The 19,813-nt window shown below is 37.4% G+C and overlaps 1 protein-coding gene across 3 annotated transcripts in view; it reads right to left on the reverse strand.

Annotated features, from left to right (window-relative positions):
• csnk1g2b (casein kinase 1, gamma 2b) overlaps positions 1–19,567 on the reverse strand; it is a 32,075-nt gene extending 12,508 nt beyond the window's left edge. For 2 of the 3 annotated variants that reach the window (XM_039677491.2, XM_039677483.2), the window contains exons 1-3: positions 19,326–19,463; positions 15,169–15,942; positions 1,813–1,882 (exon numbers count right to left, since the gene is read on the reverse strand). In XM_039677491.2, the coding sequence (XP_039533425.1) occupies positions 1,813–1,882; positions 15,169–15,396 (298 nt within the window). In that variant the 5' untranslated portion in view covers positions 15,397–15,942; positions 19,326–19,463. Of the gene's footprint in view, positions 1–1,812; positions 1,883–15,168; positions 15,943–19,325 lie in introns of all 3 variants that reach the window. The other variant, XM_089119715.1, reaches the window with a different exon arrangement.
• Between the last annotated feature and the right edge of the window lie 246 nt (positions 19,568–19,813).

The following is a 19,813-nucleotide window of genomic DNA, read 5'->3' on the forward strand; positions in this document are numbered from 1 at the left end:
CCTGCAGCATAAAACATCCACAGTCTGCACTGCAGAGAGTGCCGTGGCCCTGTTTTCCCCAAATGTCAGAGATTGAACGCAACGATTGAAAGCTAAAAATAACTCGAAAGCTTTAATCAGCAGCACAATAGCAATTAAACATTAAACACAAGCTATTTAAAAAACAAGCGAACACAGCAGCAGCAATTTCTCCATTGCACTTTAAAACGCCTCAGGCTCTAAATAATTGACAGAGGCATAGAAGTGCATGACATTTAAGGTGCAAAACTGTTGATGGGAAAAGCAAAGATCCTATTTATGTTAAAAGTGGGATCGTGACATATAATGGAGCGCAGTTAGAAAGAGCAATACACCCAGAGAGAAAAGTATCCTAACATGACCTGAACTCTTTTTCCAGGACAGTAGAGAATTAACACTCTTCTTTAGCTGCAGGTTTAAGTGAGCACAGGTTCTCCGGTGGCTTAAGACAAGTCTCACAATGGCATATCCTTTCAACGTATTCTTTGGGAAAGCTGGAGGTCTGGTTTGGTTATCTCCTCTCAGGCTTCATAAAACCTTTCGAGCTTGCTTTGGAAAGTAATGTTCACTTTGAAGTGAAGGATATGCATTACCAGAAGGCGAAGTTGTGTAAGATTTAGTCTCGCATTGAAAATCATAGGGTGAGTAACTTAAAACTACATTTCAAAATAATAATAATACATTTTCTAGAACGAATAAGAAAGCAGCACAAAAATTCCTTCCACTTTCAAGATTCATTCATCTGTTAGGGCTGAAAATCTCTTCACATTTTGAGCCAAGTGGTCTTTTGTTATGTCCCATGTCTGTATCCTCTGATTTAGGCCTTGGATCCAGGGTCAGGATGAACTACATGCACCAGCAAAAAGGCATCAGAGAGGGAGGATAATCTAACACTCACTGAACTGCAAAACACATAAGTCTGTAGCAGATAAGCAAAAGAAAAGCTAAAGTTAAGGGTCAAGTAAAAGAAATGTTCAACATGATAGCTGGCCATGATTATTTTCTCTTAGCACAATCCTGGACATATGGCTTTCTTCTTGAAAGGAATCAGTCACGTGCTGGACATTCGATAATGGCAACCCAGCCATGAAGATATAAATATAGCGGGCCTGCCCTGCACGCCTGCACTTTCACTGGCTATTAATGTTGCAGGGGTGGCAGCAGTGGCTCCGATGATCTGGCAGGAGATCAGATCCCGGCTGTGGAGACAGGCGTTCGGTGAATGAGATCATTGCATTGCGGGGTGGCTGCGAGTCGCTGTGAATAAGAGCCGCACTTCATGCCAGTCAACCTTCCGGTTCAGTGATCAAATGGATGGATGCACCAAGGATTTGTACAAGCTGCTCATCCTTTTCATTTTAGGCCTTAAAAGGATCAAAGTTCAGCCTTCTGGCTTCACAACATGTATGGTAATTACAATAAAAATGGCAGGGAGTAGCAGCCAAATCACGCAGCTTGAATCCATTATAACCTCATTCATAAAACAAGCCTATTTTTTTCCTAATCTGGACACATTTAGTCATTACGCAATAAATAAGAACTTGAGCACAACATTTCTTATGGTGGACTTCCCCTGGGTAACCTATAACTCCTTAATCTCCATCCCATTTCAGACCCTCCTTTTCACTGTCACTTGCTGCTGATGGGTGAAAAAGCCACATCAAAAGGTTGGAGATCACCGCCCCCATGATTCTCAGCACACAACTGAACGATGATCAGTCTCACACAGGATGAGGAGGTGGCGCTTTTCATAAACCATATAGCACACGATTCTCGAAAGGCTGTGAGGCTTACCTGAATTTCCCAGCTGTTTATAAAATCTATATTCCAAATGGAGTTGAGGTGCTCTGGATTTGATCGGCTCCTGAAAGAGAAGAAAAAGAAAAACTAGGAATTAGAGTAATATAGAAAAGTTATCAGAGAATATCAAATCTAAACATACAAAAACATGACAATAATCCACAGCTTTTTTGCATTTTGTATAGTTTTCAATGTGACTAGTGCTTTTAAATAAGCCTTGCATGAGGAACAGAACAAAATTTAAGTCAGTCTTCACTGAAAAGTGTGACATTTGTCCTAGCTCTGCTTGCTGTCTGATTTAGTTCTTGAATTCAAACTCATTAAAAACGTTTGAAGTGGTTAACAGCTCATTTGATATTTGAGTCTGTGAATATAGGATGTGGTGGCAGTCAGGAGAGAAGTGATCGCAATTTGTTGCATAGTTTGTGTGGCCATAAATAAAGTATTATTTATTTAGTATTCAAGTTATATTTTAAGTATAAAATTCAATAAATTAGTAAATTAATTAGCCATATATAAAATGAGATAAGGGATAGACAGAAAGGACATAATCCAAGCACAATACAGAAAGTTATCACAAATGTCAAGTCAGCTATTTGTTCACATTATTTAAGATAAATCATCAAGTCTGTAAGAATACAGATGGCACATGTGCTCCTCTGAAAACTGAAAAGAGAAGTAAACACCAGAACAAGACTGTATCAGTTCCCACAACCAATTTAACACAGTCTTGTCACCCTCCCAAATTTTCTTTGTTATAAAGAATCCATCCCTGCACGCACCCTGTATATAAGTCAAGAGAGATTGCTTGGAAAAAAAACTTTCCAGTGGTTAATGATCTGTAACAGAACACACTGAGCGAGTCCTCAATCAGGTGTCACGTTACAGGGTTCAGCAGTCTGACTCTGGCCTCTTTATCTTCCAGGGCCTGCTAACACCCAGAGCTCAGCGTTTAGTAGCATCCACCTGACCACAGCTGTGCTACCATACCAAATCATACCAAAGACCAGGGCATGAAACATGACGTTAATAGTGTAATGATGGCTCTGACATTACAGCTCTCGGGCTGGTAATGCAAACATCAGACGCCCATTGTGTAGAATAATCATGTAAATACAGCCAGATATGACTTAAAGTGCATTGCGCAAGTCTCTGAGTTTTTGCAGAACTACGCCCCCTCTGGTGACAAGCAAAACTGCAACCAGGTGTGCACGCTCATGTACCACACGCATGCTTGCACAAGCTGTTCATAATAACCAAAGAACCAACAGTCGCACAAATCTTTTGTTTAGTCATAATGTATTCAGAGGTAATAAAGTTATAAATCTGCAAGTCATTTTAAATATATGAAAGGAAAGGCATTTTATGTGTGAGGGGAAAACAGGGGTAGTAGGCTAGAAAACTTTGGTTTTTGTTTCCATCTATCTTAGTGTTGTCAAAAAACTCGGTACTTCGGTACCAAGTCGGTACTAAAAAAAAAAAATGTTACGGTACCAGCTTTTCTAGGTACCGAATACCAGGTTCGTCCAGTTCTGTTCTAGACGCGATGTCTGAAACGTGCACAGTTGCGTCCTCTTCATAACGCTGATATGGCTCTCTCTCTCTGAATCCACTTGTTGAAACGAAAGGAGGAAAGAGCCACATATGGAAATATTTTGGATTAGGCTAATGTCACGTTGCCATAAGAGGCCGATTACATGCAAATTCGCAATTTCAAATATAGGCGTGATTCAAGCGCGCTCCTAATAAAAACTCGTTGGCGTTGCATAGCAACGACAGACGCCGCGTGAGAGCAAGCGCTTTGGAAAGAATAAGCACGCGCAAAAATATAATTTAAAAACACGCGCGACATGTGAACGGCCTCTAAAGTCCTTTCGGGGTAGTTTTATGAGTACATGAGCACAGTAGTATCCACCCGACACCAGAGTACTACTGGTATTAGTATTGTCATTTAATGTCAGTGCCAGTTCTAGGCGTATTCTTGCCTTTATAACTCAGCAGGTTTAAAAAGCCTTTTTAAAATTAAATATGAATGCAGTTTTAGATTAATAAAAGGACAGTCAAGTCAAATAAAACATGTTTTATGGTAATGCTACAAAGATACCATTCATAAACATTACTTAGTTATCAACACATTGAGTGAACAATATATTTTTACAACATTAATTAATGTTTGAAAATGTTATTTATTACAAACACCTGATTGTTAATGTTTGTTCACTTAATTCATTGTGCATTAAATAAATAATGGATTAAAACTTTACAAACAACTTTAAAAATGTGTTAGTGTATAATATTGTTTATTTTAGGTCATTTTATCTAATCTTTTTCTAAAGTGTTTATAATACAAATGTACAGTTTCCATACTTGTAACCGTGATAAACACTTAAATATATGTAAATTTAAACTAAGCTTTGGTACCGAAATTGGTACCGAGAACCGTGAATTTTAACTGGTATCGGTACCGAATACTGAAATTTTGGTACCGTGACAACACTAATCTATCTCCAAGTTGAACTGTTTTATGTGTTTCCTGTATCCACTTCTGATTGTAATATTATGGAAACACGTTCATGAACAATATAAGTTATTACTTTGTATAGAATCCCGTTTAAGCCCTAGAGCAGACTGGAGATCTCTCCATTTGTTGAAAGCCTTCCCGATGTTGACTCTCGTCTTATTCCGATGCCTGACTCCAATTTGGCACTAGACAAAAGTTTTATTTTCTTTGTCTTACGTGGAGTTTGCGTTGGGGTTTGGAATGAACTACAAGCCAGTCACTTTGAATCCATCTTCTTCTTTTGTCGAAAGTTGACTAAAATTGTGTCGTTCAAGTTGTCTTCGCTGATACGGAGAATGGCGGCGTATACACAAACCTGCCAAACATAGCCACGTCACGCACAGTCTCAAATTCCATCCCGAATCCCTCTTTTTTAATTTACTGTACAGGATTATAGAGGCAATCGCAGTGATCATTCAGCCCATCAGGCAATTGTTTAAGCATGTATGGGTTAGAAAAATTTTTATTTTTAACATGAAATGTTGTGTAATACACCTTTAAGAGAAATAAGTATTGGTAATTACGGCCACTACAACCCCGGGTAACTCCAGGTGGACTTACTATCCAATTAGTTAGTTCATTTGAATGGAAAACATCTGGAAAAAAAATTCAAGTAACCTAGATGCTTGACATTATATCAGGAATGTTTTATAATATTAATATTTTTAAATATTTAATTTTGTCTAAATGAATTTCTCTCTGATTAATACATAATATAATATAATAATATTTTAACTTAAAATGTAATTTGTTCCTGTGAAGGTAAAGCTGAATTTGCAGCAGCCTTAACCTCTGTGTTAGAGGATCCTTCAGAAACCATTCTAATATATTGATCCGGAAAACCTTTTTCAATATTCGTTGGCGAATAGAAATTTCAAAACAACAGCATTTAATTGAAATAGAAATCTTTGGAAACATTATAAATGCCTTAACTGTTACTTTTGATCAATTTATTGCATCTTTGCTGAATAAAAGTCCTCTTAAAAAAGGCTTACTGTGGATCTGGAAAGTAAAATCAGTAGAGTAGTAATGGACTCAATGCTCTGGATTCTAATGGTTCAATCCAGCTCATGTTACTTGCTCAGAAAACGAGCAGACACAGCGGGGCAGAGCTGCATCTGTTGAGCTGTGATGTAATCGTGGTCAAACCCACACACACACACACACACACACACACACACACACACGGCTCTTTCCAGGAAGAATATGAGGGGATTCGGACAGATTAGGCAAACCAGAATGTCCATCTAAATCTCTCAGTTAAAGTGAAGTGAAGGGGGAATTTTTCTTTTATATAACTCAAAGATATAAGCATATGATAAACATCTAAAGAAGCTTGAAATTAAATATTATATTCATATTTATTTATTAGGATAAACCCCTTAAGATTCACCATCTCGTTTTTCGAGTGTTTACCCAAAAATGAAAATGCTAATACTCTCAAACTGTTCCAAACCTGTATGCATTTCTTTGTCGGTAACCAAACAGCTGATGGGCCCCATTACTATTTTTTTTGTAAACTTTGGAAATCAATGGTGTACATAAACATTTTGGTTATTTGTCTTTGAAATATCTTGTTTTATGTTCAGCAAACGAAAGAAATTCATACTGGAACAACTTGAGGGTGAATAGATTATGACAGAATTTTCATTTTTGAGTGAACTATCACTTTACGCATCTTAATATAAATCCAATCAATCATGAGTGAGTGACTACCCATGATGTATTCAAATCTCTGAGAACAGGTTCTAAAGGCCTTCACCTTCAGTTTTCTATTTAATGAGATGGAAATGATCTGAAGCAGTTAGTGAATTCCATGCAAACGTTTGACACACAGTTACTGTTTATGCAAATGAGAATCATCATGAATCACTGCAATAAACAGGATGCCCAAGGCATTGGCACAGGTCCCTAATGTGAGCACAGTGCCTTGTCCAAATACAAGAATTCATGGCCCTGTCCCAACACCAATGGACAGCTCCACCCAAAACCACAGACAATACTCGATTCAAAACTAAATTGAAAATTGAAGTCAAATGGAAGGTAGGAAATATAAGTATTTGTATATACCAATTTTACCAACAAATACGCAAAAAATGGTGTAGAAGCAATTTGCATTAAACAAAGTAAATTTCTAATTACAAAGAAAGTAACACATTGAATTAAAAGTGGAAATTTAAAGAAGAGAAATGGGATATTCAACAAAATATTCAACAGGAATTGATTGAAACATCGCTGCAATAGGAAAAGAATAGGAGTGATTGAAAAATAAGAGGGCTAGATGACATTAACTAAAAATTTAACTACTAATTACTCAAACATTCATAATAAGCACAGAAACAAGTAATTAAATAAACAGGTCACATTTAATTCCATGTTGACTGACTCCTTCCACTATTTATCATTTCACCCACACTTGATTACATTATTATATAATATACGGCCCATCTATGTACTGTAACTGATGACATCAATGGGTCAGTATCATTTCCTCTTCAACTGGCTGAATTTAAGTATGTATGTATGTATAATCTCCCCAAATGAGTCAACTGTAGGCAAGCAAGAGGGGACAACCACGAAAAGCATTTCTACAAACTGAAGCTTTAACGTCATTAAAAAGCTTGAGAGATGATGCGCTGAGAGCTTGAGAGAAAGCTCGAGAGATGATGACTGTGCAGAAATAATTCAAGAGTCCATGATCTAATTTTAATGTCACTTTCTGTGCCTTTACTCCCATTCCATTATGAAACATATAATCCCAAAAATTACTGTGAGAGCCTGAACAGAGTTAATCCTTGTCAGTCAGTTGTAATCAATAATATCATCGGCTCCATTAGAGGACTTTAATACATCTTAGCATTTAGGATAATGTATCACTGGCCACAGGCTTTACTTAATTTAAAAAAAAAATACATTGGAATGATTGTATGTGCGAGTTGTATTACATTATTAGGGCTGTTATTACGCTACGATTAAATTAAATGTGCGCTGCGGGTTTAATAGCCTCAATATGCGCTTTAATTAAAGGTAGGGTAGGCGATTAGCAGAGGCTAGCATTAGCAAGTTAGGTTTGAAAGCATAAGATGGTTACATGTATGGTTACACCCCTAGAAGAAGATATACGTACATTTTTAAATATTTAGACCACATCTATTATTGACTGCTATCCGGATGTGTAGACTTTCAAACAGTATAACAAAAAGTGTTTATGAACAACATTGCATAGCATACCCTACCCTTATTACATTAGTTATATGCATTTCAGAGCAGCTCCGTTCACAGTAAATGCAGGTCCACACGATCTGAGTCTCTAATGTATTGGGTTTGTTTGGGTTTCCAATAACATTTGGTAAAGCATAAAGCATAAAGTCTAGTGCGCTTTGAGTTTCATAGAGTTTTGTTTTGCAGTGTTGTTATTGTTATGTATTTTAAGTCACTTTAAAATACACTAGGCCTATTTTTATTATCACAAAAAAATCTGATTAATCATCGAAATACCAAAATAATCGTTAATCACAGCCCTGCACATTATCTTTTAGCTATGCAATTAGCCAATAACAGGTGACGGCTCATGAAATTGGGGTCTATTAACCTTCCAAAAATATATTTTTTATTTCAAAGACTAAACAGGTTAACATTGCACAGATGAGTGATTTCATGGCATAACGTCATCTATTGCTCTGAAATAACCTATCATTTGTGAGATTGTCCACATAACGACCTTCGAGACAGAGATTATATGTAATCTGTGCCCTGGTAACAGCCTCAATGTTTGCATATGCTGACATTTTCAAGGAGCTAATCATCTGGAATAAATTGGTAACTCTGAAATGATATCTTGTGGACTCAAAAAGTAAAGAATTCAAGCAAGAGATGCTTGAGGAGGTGCAAAAGCAAAATTGACTAAATGTGCCAGCAAACTAAATTAACTAGCACGTCTGGGCCCCAAGGAGCATCTGCAATGCCAATTGTGTATTTATGTAGGCTATGTTTTGATGAGGTGTTAGAAAAGCCAGGTGGGGATGCATCGTAATCGCTGACATGGCCTGAAGGAGGAAGTTTGCACAATGCACAGCCAGCAGCCCTCAGAATAAGAATGCTATGGATATATACAGCCTGCACATTATTTCCAGTAATGCTTTATGACCCTCTTGCCAAATCTTATTAGAGTTTGCAACTTTACACAAAACTACTTATTCTAAAAAACAGGAACTAATCTAAATAATTGACTAGTAACCGTGGGCCTACACTAATTCTACCAATTATTTAAGTAGCAAAAATGGGCAACTCTGCTTGTGAATTCAGCAATTAAAGACAAAATTAAACATTTCAATTCCATATTTGTTTTTCATTTTAATAGAAAATGCATTATTTTTTATCAATAAAAATAAGTTGGATCATGATTATATTAAGGGTTAATAATACCATGTTTTTCTCAGTTTAGTATTTATCAGCAGAAAACTAATTTCAAAAGCTTAGAAAGTACATTTTGACAAACTATTATATATTAAAAAAATCTTTAGACTAACATACACTGATGACCCTCGCAGGCTCGCACAATAACAAAAATATTAAGAAAGCAAATAGGAAATACTCATGTCAAATTTTCAAAAAACTTGGTGCAAATACCAAAATGATATGTTTCTATCTCAAATATTTGAAGCTAACGGAAGTGCATGATACTATAGTTACAACTGATTGATTTCGGAATCAGAAAAAAAAATGGAATATTTTTTTTGTTTAGGGCAATCAGCCTGAAGTAAATATGGGCAAAGGTGTCGAGGAGTCTGGAGAAGACAGAAACAGCTGGTCTGTGTCCACCTCCTTCAACCCCTCGATTTCAGATCAGATTTCAGAGTCCCAGATGGAGGGAGAACAGCTGCAGGGGTCTAACAGCAGAGCTTCATACACGGACTGGTACCACTGTCACTAGTGCTAGCAGCCCGAGGGAAATGAGAGAGGATTCCAGAGCAGGCCGTCATCCACACTGCAGTTGAGGAGCAGATGTGACAGGCCTAATCTACTCTGATTTAATCAATCTTCTGCTTTCTGTCAGGACATTACAGACAACTCATTGCAGAATCTTTCATGATACATCCATGATCGACATCTTATTCCGTTTTCCAAAAACAAATGCATGCAGCTCAGCTGTTAGAAATCAAAGAGTAAATAATATATTAAAGCACATCCACATAAGAGTTACACGTTCATGACCGTTCGCATGTGCTTTCACAGCCTTTTGTCCAATTGTAAGTTGCAATATTATATTTCCTTTGTTTATAAGCATTGGTCAAATTAATTAACGCAGTGGTTAAGCACTTCAGTTTAATGGTGGTCATCTTTTGCTTTAGCTCACACAGCTCAAACAGCAATGCTTACTCTGATTGGGACCGTCATGAACATTAAATTATAATTTATGACACCACAAATACTGAACTGCCACACAATATCACACAAAATTGTCAACCTGCCTGTTTTGGCGAATATCCTAGTAAACAGTCAGTTTACGTAACATGTGCAACAGTCTCAGTAGGCCGAAATATCCGAAATAGCCAAATATATTTCTGCTGCTGTCTGTTATTAACGTTAATCAAACAACTAAAGACTCACTGCTCTTGACTGAATACATTTTGTAATAAGGATTAAATATTTAATTTATACAGCAAAGATTATGCAGTGTAAATCTACCTGAAACCACTGTTTATTTCATTAGCATCTATGATCTATTATGTTTATTTGTGGTATTGCTTATAGTTTGATTTTGTTCAGATTTTATTACAGACTGTTCAACTTCAATAACGTTTGAAATGTAAGTTTTATATTTATTTAAGATTTTTTTCCTTTGCATTGCTCTTGCATACCATGTAAAAAGTCTGGCGAGTAAAATAAAAAAAAAAATTAAAAAATTACTAGTCAACAGCAACTCTAATTTGAGTATAGAGGGCTGCAATGCCCGTCATGACATAAAATTACTTACACAGTGATCGAACACTTTGGTTATCCACCATCCTAGATGGATGAAGATCTTATTCAGCTGTGACTTACACTCTCTATGAGCAGCGTGACTACTTTCAATCATGTGACGGAAGCGGTCAATCACTGCAATAGAGATCTAACGCTTAATTATTAAGCAAGGGCTAATGAACACCATGACAAAACCAAACTTCTTGCCAATTGCGCCAATTTATAAGTTCCCCCTGCTAACATGCCCATTTCTGACATTCCCAAGCTTTCGGTCTTGAATGATAAATAGATGAATGAGAATGTAGAATGAGGAGACTGTATATGGGTGGGGCTCTGTCTGGACTCCAATTGCAGAAAGAAAGAGAAATCACAAACCGAGATTTGTGGACACATGTCTGATCAAACAAGCTAGAGCTCTCGTATTACTACAAAAGCTGTTTGGAAGCTGTCATACATGTATTACACAACTGGGATCCCCAGCACAAGTGCGTATGAGAAAGAGAGAGAAACTATGTGGTGTTTCCACTCCTCTGCTCTGTTCTGGGTCCCTCGTGAGCCTCTCAGTATGGACTGACTGGAGCACTGTGTCGACAAGAACCAGGGAACAAAGAGAACCTTTCATCAGCTTTATTCTCTTTCCAACTACTGTTGTTTCTCCAACTCTCCTCTCTTTTTTTCCTTCTCCCACTTTACTGCTGTTTTCCTTCTCCCACATTACTGCTGTTCTAGTAATTTATTTCATCAGAGGGCAAAGCCTGACTTTAGGCTCTTTTCTTTTTCAAATGTTAGGAAACAGTGAAACAGGAGTTGACCTTTGCTCCAGGTGCAGATATGCCTAAATAACTATACAAACTAGGCTATACAAGCTAAAAAAAGAAAGAAAGCGAAATCAGCTGGCTGAGTTCATGGGTGGAATAGACATATGGCAGGACTTTTACTTTCTGGACTTTACACCTCTGATTAAATGTCATTTTTGATCAATTTTAGCTCACCCAAAAATAAAAATCCTGACATTTACTCACCCTCAATTTGTTTCAAACCTGTATGCATTTCTTTATTTACTGAACACAAAAGAAGATAATTATTGTAAAGATGTTATTGTAAAAATGGCGATTTTCAGCTGTTTTAACAATATTTTAACAATACAGCTGATGGACTCCATTGACTTCCATAGTATTTTTTTTTTCCATAATATGGAAGTCAATGGGGCCCATCAACTGTTTGGTTACCCATACACTCACCTAAAGGATTATTAGGAACCCGTACTAATACCGTGTTTGACCCCCTTTCACCTTCAGAACTGCCTTAATTCTATATGTGGCATTGATTTAACAAGGTGCTGAAAGCATTCTTTAGAAATATTGGCCAATATTGATTCGATAGCATCTAGCAGTTGATGGAGATTTGTGGGAGGCACATCCAGGGAACAAAGCTCCTGTTCCACCACATCCCAAAGATACTCTATTGGGTTGAGATCTGGTGACTGTGGGGGCCATTTTAGTACAGTGAACTCATTGTCATGTTCAAGAAACCAATTTGAAATGATTCAAGCTTTGTGACATGGTGCATTATCCTGCTGGAAGTAACCATCAGAGGATGGGTACATGGTGGCCATAAAGGGATGGACATGGTCAGAAACAATGCTCAGGTCGTGGCATTTAAACAATGCCCAATTGGCACTAAGGGGCCTAAAGTGTGCCAAGAAAACATCCCCACACCATTACACCACCACCACCACCAGCCTGCACAGTGGTAACAAGGCATGATGGATCCATGTTCTCATTCTGTTTACGCCAAATTCTGAATGTCTCTACAGAAATCGAAACAGACCAGGCAACATTTTTCCAGTCTTCACCTCTCCAATTTTGGTGAGCTCTTGCAAATTGTAGCCTCTTTTTCCTATTCGTAGTGAAGATGAGTGGTACCCGGTGGGGTCTCCTGCTGTTGTAGCCCATCCGCCTCAAGGTTGTGGGTGTTGTGGCTTCACAAATGCTTTGCTGCATACCTCGGTTGTAACGAGTGGTTATTTCAGTCAAAGTTGCTCTTCTATCAGCTTGAATCTGTCGGTCCATTCTCCTCTGACCTCTAGCGTCAACTAGGCATTTTTGCCCACAGGATTGCTGCATACTGGATGTTTTTCCCTTTTCACACCATTCTTTGTAAACCCTAAAAATGGTTGTGAGTGAAAATCCCAGTAACTGAGCAGATTGTGAAATACTCAGACCAGCCCGTCAGGCACCAACAACCATGCCACGCTAAAAATTGCTTAAATCATCTTTCTTTTCCATTCTAAAATTCAGTTCGGAGTTCAGGAGATTGTCTTGACCAGAACCACACCCCTAAATGCATTGAAGCAATGTGATTGGTTGATTAGATAATTGCATTCATGGGAAATTGAACAGGTGTTCCTTCTGTTCCTTCCAATCCTTTAGGTGAGTGTACATATATATTCTTGAAAATATCTTATGTTCTTTTATGAAATTCATACCTGTTTGGATCAACTTGAGGGTGAGTAAATGATTCAAGAATTTTCAATTTTGGGTGAATTATCCCTTTTAATTTATCAAAAGTGACATTAAATTCTTTTATATTATTAAAAAAACATTTCATATCAATTCTCTTTTGAACTTTCTATGCAAAATAATCTTGATTTTTTTTTATCACGGTCCATATTTCACTTTGCTGCCAGTTTTATGATGAATCATTGCAAGATAAACAGCAGGTTGTTTATCATATAATTTTTCATATGAAAGTAAAAGTTTATGCAATTAAAATGAATATATTTTGTATGAAAACATTTCAGAGTATGTTATTTTGGTTTGTTAGAAAAATAAAATGTGGGTTTAATTCATAATAGAATTTTGAGCAGTCATGAGTCAGAACTTTCAAATGAATTAATAATTAAATCCATTAAAATCAATGGAGTTCATACTGGTAATTCTCATATGTTCTTAAATATTTTATGCAATGATATATTCAAGTAAAATGTATCTAAAATATTGATAAAAATATATATTTTCTTGCAGCTCACTGCTTTTTGCTGTCATTCTTGAAAAAGAATCCATTTTTTTAAATTAGTAAAAAAACATGAAGTAATAATATGGTAAAAACATGGAAACATGCAAACCTTTAAAACTGTTTTTGTGCATTCAATCATTAATGAAAAGTTACTGATTAAATACAATAGGGTTTTAGCTGAAAAATATGAAGTTATGACTGTTTAAAAGCTTACATTCCATCGGATTCAAACACCCTGGAATTTAAAGAGTGTGCAGTTTTAGTGATTACATTCAACAATTTGACTCTACTACTTTAAAAATACATGTGTATGAGTGAGTAAAGGCATAAATAAATATCATTAAAAGGCTTAAAACTATTGAGCTTTTTTATTAGCCGTACTGACCAGCCCTATTCAAGCCATATTATAGCCGGAAAAGTGGAGAGAAATGCAGTGGCATGGGTGCATCATCCTACTAAATAATTTTAGCACTAAAATTACAGTGCTTGACATCACATTGAGCGGTTAAAAAGCACTTTGATAGGCAACAATGCAAAGATAATGAAGCCTTTGACGTTACTAATGCAAAGATAATCATATCCTTCACTGGAGGATCCGGGGAGGAGGGCGACTAAGTGTGCACACACTATCTATGACAATCCCTTTCTCATGGTGCCAAGTTACTTGACGGTCATTTCCCAGAACAGAAGACCTCCCATCAACAGCTTAAAATGATCCCTATAAAACTCCCATCAAATAATAAAACACAACATGGACTTTAAATAGCACTGGACTTTGAGCTTCTGTTTGGGTGTAGCTGTAGTGTAATTGAACATATCAGAGAAGCTTATGATATGACGTGAATGAAAATCTGAAGAAATCAAGTTCTCTATGATAGTCCCCCGGACAGCAAAATCTGAGAGAAGCGCCCCTGTGATAAAAATGGATTTTGGACACCCATTTACTCAAAGGACCTTGTCATGTTTACTCATGTTTTAGAGGCCAATTTGAGCCCACAGAGAGTGTGAGTTACGTCATAACGATCACTCACCACAAGGTCAGTCAATACTTTACTGTGTCATATGGATAAACGGTCTGCCTGTTTAGAAGTGAAGCCCTAAACTCGCTCGCATTTCTCGTAGAGCCCCAGAAACAGCCCCAAACATACTTTAGGTTAACTTCCACTTGCCTCTCTGCATTAAGAAAAGACTTTCTACCTTACATTGACAGCCAGCCAAAGTTAGCAAAACGTAAAATATAATTGGCATCATTTTTCTCGCAAATGAAAACTCCATAATGCCACCCATCAATACACGTCTTATTTGCTAATTAAGAGGAAATAAAAATCGAGTAAACGTCAACTAACAGTCATAATGATTCATTGCACTTTCTGAAAGTTGAACAGGGACTGTCTGTGTGCCTTCCTCTTTAGCTATTACACAAATGGGTTTTCTAAAGTTACACTTGCAGCTAGCTACATAAAAGTAACTTGTAACAATTTGTGAGGACCAACTGATCAACAGTGCATTACCAGGATGCTGTGGGTGTGCATTGCAAAGCATACCATTTTACGTTACGTGTTACGTGAACCTAAAATATGAACGTCTGGAGGCAAAACTCTGAAAGTCCAATAAATAATATTGCCTAGCATAATATTTAAACAGTCATCATGATTCAAAAGCAGAACCAGAAGCAAAAAGGCTATTTAAGATGAATTATTGCTCTATATTAAAAAGAGGACGTCTGTAAAATGTATAAATATAATATACCCATAAATATAAGGAATATGCTGCATTTTCAATACTTTGCTTTTCACAACAGCACTTACCAATTTGATGGCCACATATTCATTTGTGTATAGGTTTTTGCCCAGCCGCAGTTCACCGAAGTTTCCACAGCCAATCTTCTTCCCAACTCTGAAGTTAGGGCCAACCATGAGGACCCCAGAGTTGGGCCCCGTTCCACGGCCCCCATGTACAGTCCTACTACCAGTTGCTTTCGACATCCTTTTCCCTTCCTCTGTCTCTACCTTTCCACCTCTCTTGTCAAAATCCATAAGCTTGTGATACCCCGGCCTCTCCACGGTTACTCCCCTGCCATGCAAAACAGAGAAGTTTCAAAACAACCCCCAGGGAACACGTGGGGATGATGGAGAGAAGACCAAACGAGTGAAGGGGTTTAAAAGTATCTATATACTGGTGATTTTTGAGGAGCAGATGTCTTCTGCAGACGTGGTGGGTATCACCGATAGCGCCGTCCTTGCATTAATCCTTCGGTGGATGGGACTCCTTTACTGTGCAGTTGTCCTTAGAGTAGCATGTCACTGCCTGAAGCAGGCAGGTTATGCTAGCATACGCACACATACAGACGCACATGCACGCACTCACACATCCACCCACACACGCTCCTCAACACTGACATACACTATTCCTGCTAGTGGCACCAAACAAGTGAACGTCCCCTTGTGCTCCACATGGTTTCCTTGAAGTCAGTCTTGGATAATACTGGGAACATTCTTCATGTTCTAACACTGCTGTGAGCAGACTCAGACAGAACCAGGGGTAACAGGTTCGAGCAGTTTAGTCCGACTTTCTCTGGATGCCTGAAAGACATTGAAAAGAGAAATGGAGTACAAATTAATATCAATAAATTAATCAATCAATCATGCACATTCTTGATATATCAGTCATTAAACTTCAAACAGAGCCATCCCAGAGCATTATTTCATGTTTTGATCCTACTATATGTTAAATTTGAATGACCATGCATTTTTAATTAATTCATTAATACATTTTTTCCCGTATCAGCATCAAATGCTATATTCATGGGAGGAAAAAAACAAATAAAATACACAATTAAACATAAAACAATATAAAAATGGTGCAGTTTAAATTCTAAAGTTATCCATGCAATTTTAAAGCGAGTCTGTGGCCAGTAGACCTGTAAGCTTATTCATGGGGGGAAATAACAACATAATATATAATAATAATATGCCATATCAGCATCAAAGGCTATATTCATGGCAAGATAAATAAAAAATAAAATTATACAATTAAACGTCTTACAACATTACAAGTCTACAAAATCTTTAAGTTTAATATTTTGATAGAAATTCCTTTTTTTTTTTTAAAGCGAGTCCTCTGTTAGAAAAATAAACATGAAACATGATGATGGACAGAGGCAAGACAGGATATTATAAAGCGCAGACAATAATCCTGATCCTCGGTGTGCATGGAATCCATTTTCAGATTACCTCAAGGTCCAATAAACCTAATCAATAACAGCAAGAGACAAAGTATTGCATGCTAGACTGGATGAACAGAAACAAATGGATGTTAATTTAGAGAAAGAAAAATAAAAGAATCCCACACAGTCACAGTTTTGGCAAGAGCAAGAGAGTTTATGACACTACACCAACAGATTTTGCTGGTCTGCCTTCAAAGCATGGGAATTTTTTTTCAAGGTGTGGAGAACAGAACGGTTGAGAATTACAAGCCTAACAGTGCCTGTATCAGTTTCCAATTCCAACAGGAATTTTGACGACACCTGTGTGGTTGATAATGGAGAGGGGAAGCGGTGTAGAAGGTCAGAGATCTCTGCTGTACACCAACCCCCTCTTCCCATCCAGGGTCAGCACTGCTGTTAATGTAAATGGAAAAGAAACTCGGAGCAGGTAATGCAAGAACTATTGGAAAGACTGTCATGCTTTCCTTCAGAAAATGCACTTAAAAAGATCAATGGCTGCCTGACTGGCTGTAAAAGGATACCAGACCAGAGCTGATGAGCAATACACAATCAGCTCAGCAAAAAAAACAACACATCTTTCACACTTGGGAGGGATTTTCACTACTTAATTTCAACATCCAAGGCACTGTTTTTTTCAGCAAGTGGCAAATGCATCAGAGCTTCAATGCATTAGATTATTAATGCACGGCTCGTTTTTCTAGTCGGAGGAAATAATAATACTTTAGCCCGAGCAAAAAAGAATTATGAAAAATTATGCCCCGTCATTCAGCAAAATAATTGCATCTCCAATCAATCATGCCGGCTTAGCTATTGTAACGGTTAAAAGGGGTGCTGGACACCGCTTTATGAAAGGGACTCAATTTGTATTCATCAATTCTCAATATGAAATCAATCATTATAACAAACACTTGGCCCACTGTAGAAGCCACATAAAGGTGACTAATAAACAGAGGGTTGTGTAAGGCATTTAAAAAGCAGGAAATGAATGACATATAGGCCTACTGTTCTTAAACTATAGCCTGAAAATATGAATAACCTCAAGTAAAGCAAGCAACAGCCTTGTTTAGTCATACACCGTGGCACATAATGCATTCAGCCGGATCAAGATTGGCAGTCTATCATGTCTTTCGATGGTCTGCTGGTCACTACCCCACACGGTACCATAAAAAATGCTGATTACAAGCTCTACAAGGGCGAAATGGAAAACCATGCCACAAGTCAGTTAGGGATCACAACAGTCCGATAGGGATCAGATGTAATTACAAGATCTGTGGACAAGTACTAGTGTTCAAGTGCTGATTATGGGGCATGTTTCCAACTACTACTTAGATTAGAAACAATTTATCAATGCTTGAAGGAAGTTTAACAAAGAAACACATTGCAGATGTGAGTGAAAAATGAAAAAAAATTAGATTTATAACAGATTAACAGATGAATCTCACAAATAACACAGGAACATCATCATAAAAAACACCTGATACAAAAGTGCATTAGATAAAGCCAAAATGATTACTGTAATGCCGCATAATCTGGAATTAAGACTGCCTGACTAATAATGGTTGCCAAGTTAGTGTTCACAGCTGTTTTGAGTTGCACTGCCTACAAGAAAACACAAGCCAGCTAACGACTTATTTCTGCTTATCTGATAAAAATATCAAAAAAAAAAAAAAAAACCAAACAAACCAGGTTTCAGCATAGCATAGGCAGCACAGTTCAACTGTGTTTTAGCTTTCAAACAGGAAACATGCAAGTGTTAGAGGCTGCGTAAAAATCGAGACATCTACTTCTACTTTCTCAGATGGGCAAAAGAGAGAAGCTGGTGCCATAAATCTGCTTTTGTGTTGATGTATAAGGCCTTGTGTGGTGTTCAAAGAGTTTTGAGAGACAAAGAGCGAGAAAGAGAGCTCCCTGGTCATTAACTTCCTTAAACACAGTCTGATTTTCCATACTGTTAAGAATCTATGTGAAACTGGGAGATACAGTTTAACACTCCTCAATTTTGCTATGACAGATTTCCAGCCCGATAACTGAACAAAATTGGCAATCAATTATTTTAAAATGTAGTAATATCTGTAGAAATATCATAAATCATGTATTACCTATCAAAAAATTAAACCTTACATCCACGAGATCTCAATACCTTTATGTGTTCAACATGCACAGATGATGCCCTGACAGAAGAGATTTCCAAATCAGATGTACAAAGTCTAAAATGTAAAATACAAATCTATTTATACCAATCCTGGCCTTGTAAGTGTAGCATCCGTCCATATAACGTTATTGTTTTCTTTCATGATGAAGTGTAGAAAGCTTCCTATCATGGCCTAGCAAAGATTACATACTTAAACAGGTCTTTAAACATCAAATATGTCTTTAAAGGCATTCGGAATATTTTCTTTCAGCCCCTTCTTGGCTAGTGGCTTAAAAACGTCCTTAAAATGAGTGGCTGTCTAGCTGAGTCGTCAAATATGAACTAAATACACGTCGAAATGGATTTAATTTCACATCTAAAGCTAAATATATTCCTTTTCATAACCGAAAAGGTTAGGAAATACCGACAAACCAGCTAAACAACTCCAAGGCTTGTTTGACAAACATGATAATAATCCTCCACAAATGAACTAGCTTAGCAACCCACTTAGCTAACATCACATTAGCCGTCTAGCAGCGAACCTTTCAGTCTTTCGATTAAAACGAGGACGGAATGTTTCTCCTGAGGAAACATAAAGATGTTTTTACCTGCTTGTGAGTCCCCTATGTAGTATGCCGCGACATGGTCCTTTATTTATGCTTTGGAAAGTGATTTAATTCCCCACTAAAGACTAGCCCGGCTTCGCTGTTGTCTCTTTAAGCCTACCGTTTCGGTGAGCGAAGCTCCGGCGTCACCCGACACTCCCATTGCTGTGGATACGTTCTCAAAAGTGCGTAGATAGATTGGTGAATGTGCGCCTGTGCTGTGGCGCGCAACAGCGTTTATACCGTCCCCACCTGGAGAAAAAACTCAAATGTTTTGCCTGGATCAACAGTTGAAGGGTTGTATACTGCTGAAAATATTGGAGACACATATAAATTAAATTAGCCTAATATGTGTAAATGTCTATGGTGTTTGGAAAATGTATAGGGAAAGTTAGAGGGATGACAAGTCTGTGAAAAAATTAGGTTTTTGTGTTAAGTCTAGTGCCAAAAAATGGCAGGGAGGAAAATTTAGTTTTTTCTTTACTGGATAA

This window comes from Pimephales promelas, chromosome 14 (genome assembly GCF_988280905.1).
Source record: "Pimephales promelas chromosome 14, fPimPro1.hap1.1, whole genome shotgun sequence".
NCBI classification, from domain to species: Eukaryota; Metazoa; Chordata; class Actinopteri; order Cypriniformes; family Leuciscidae; genus Pimephales; species Pimephales promelas.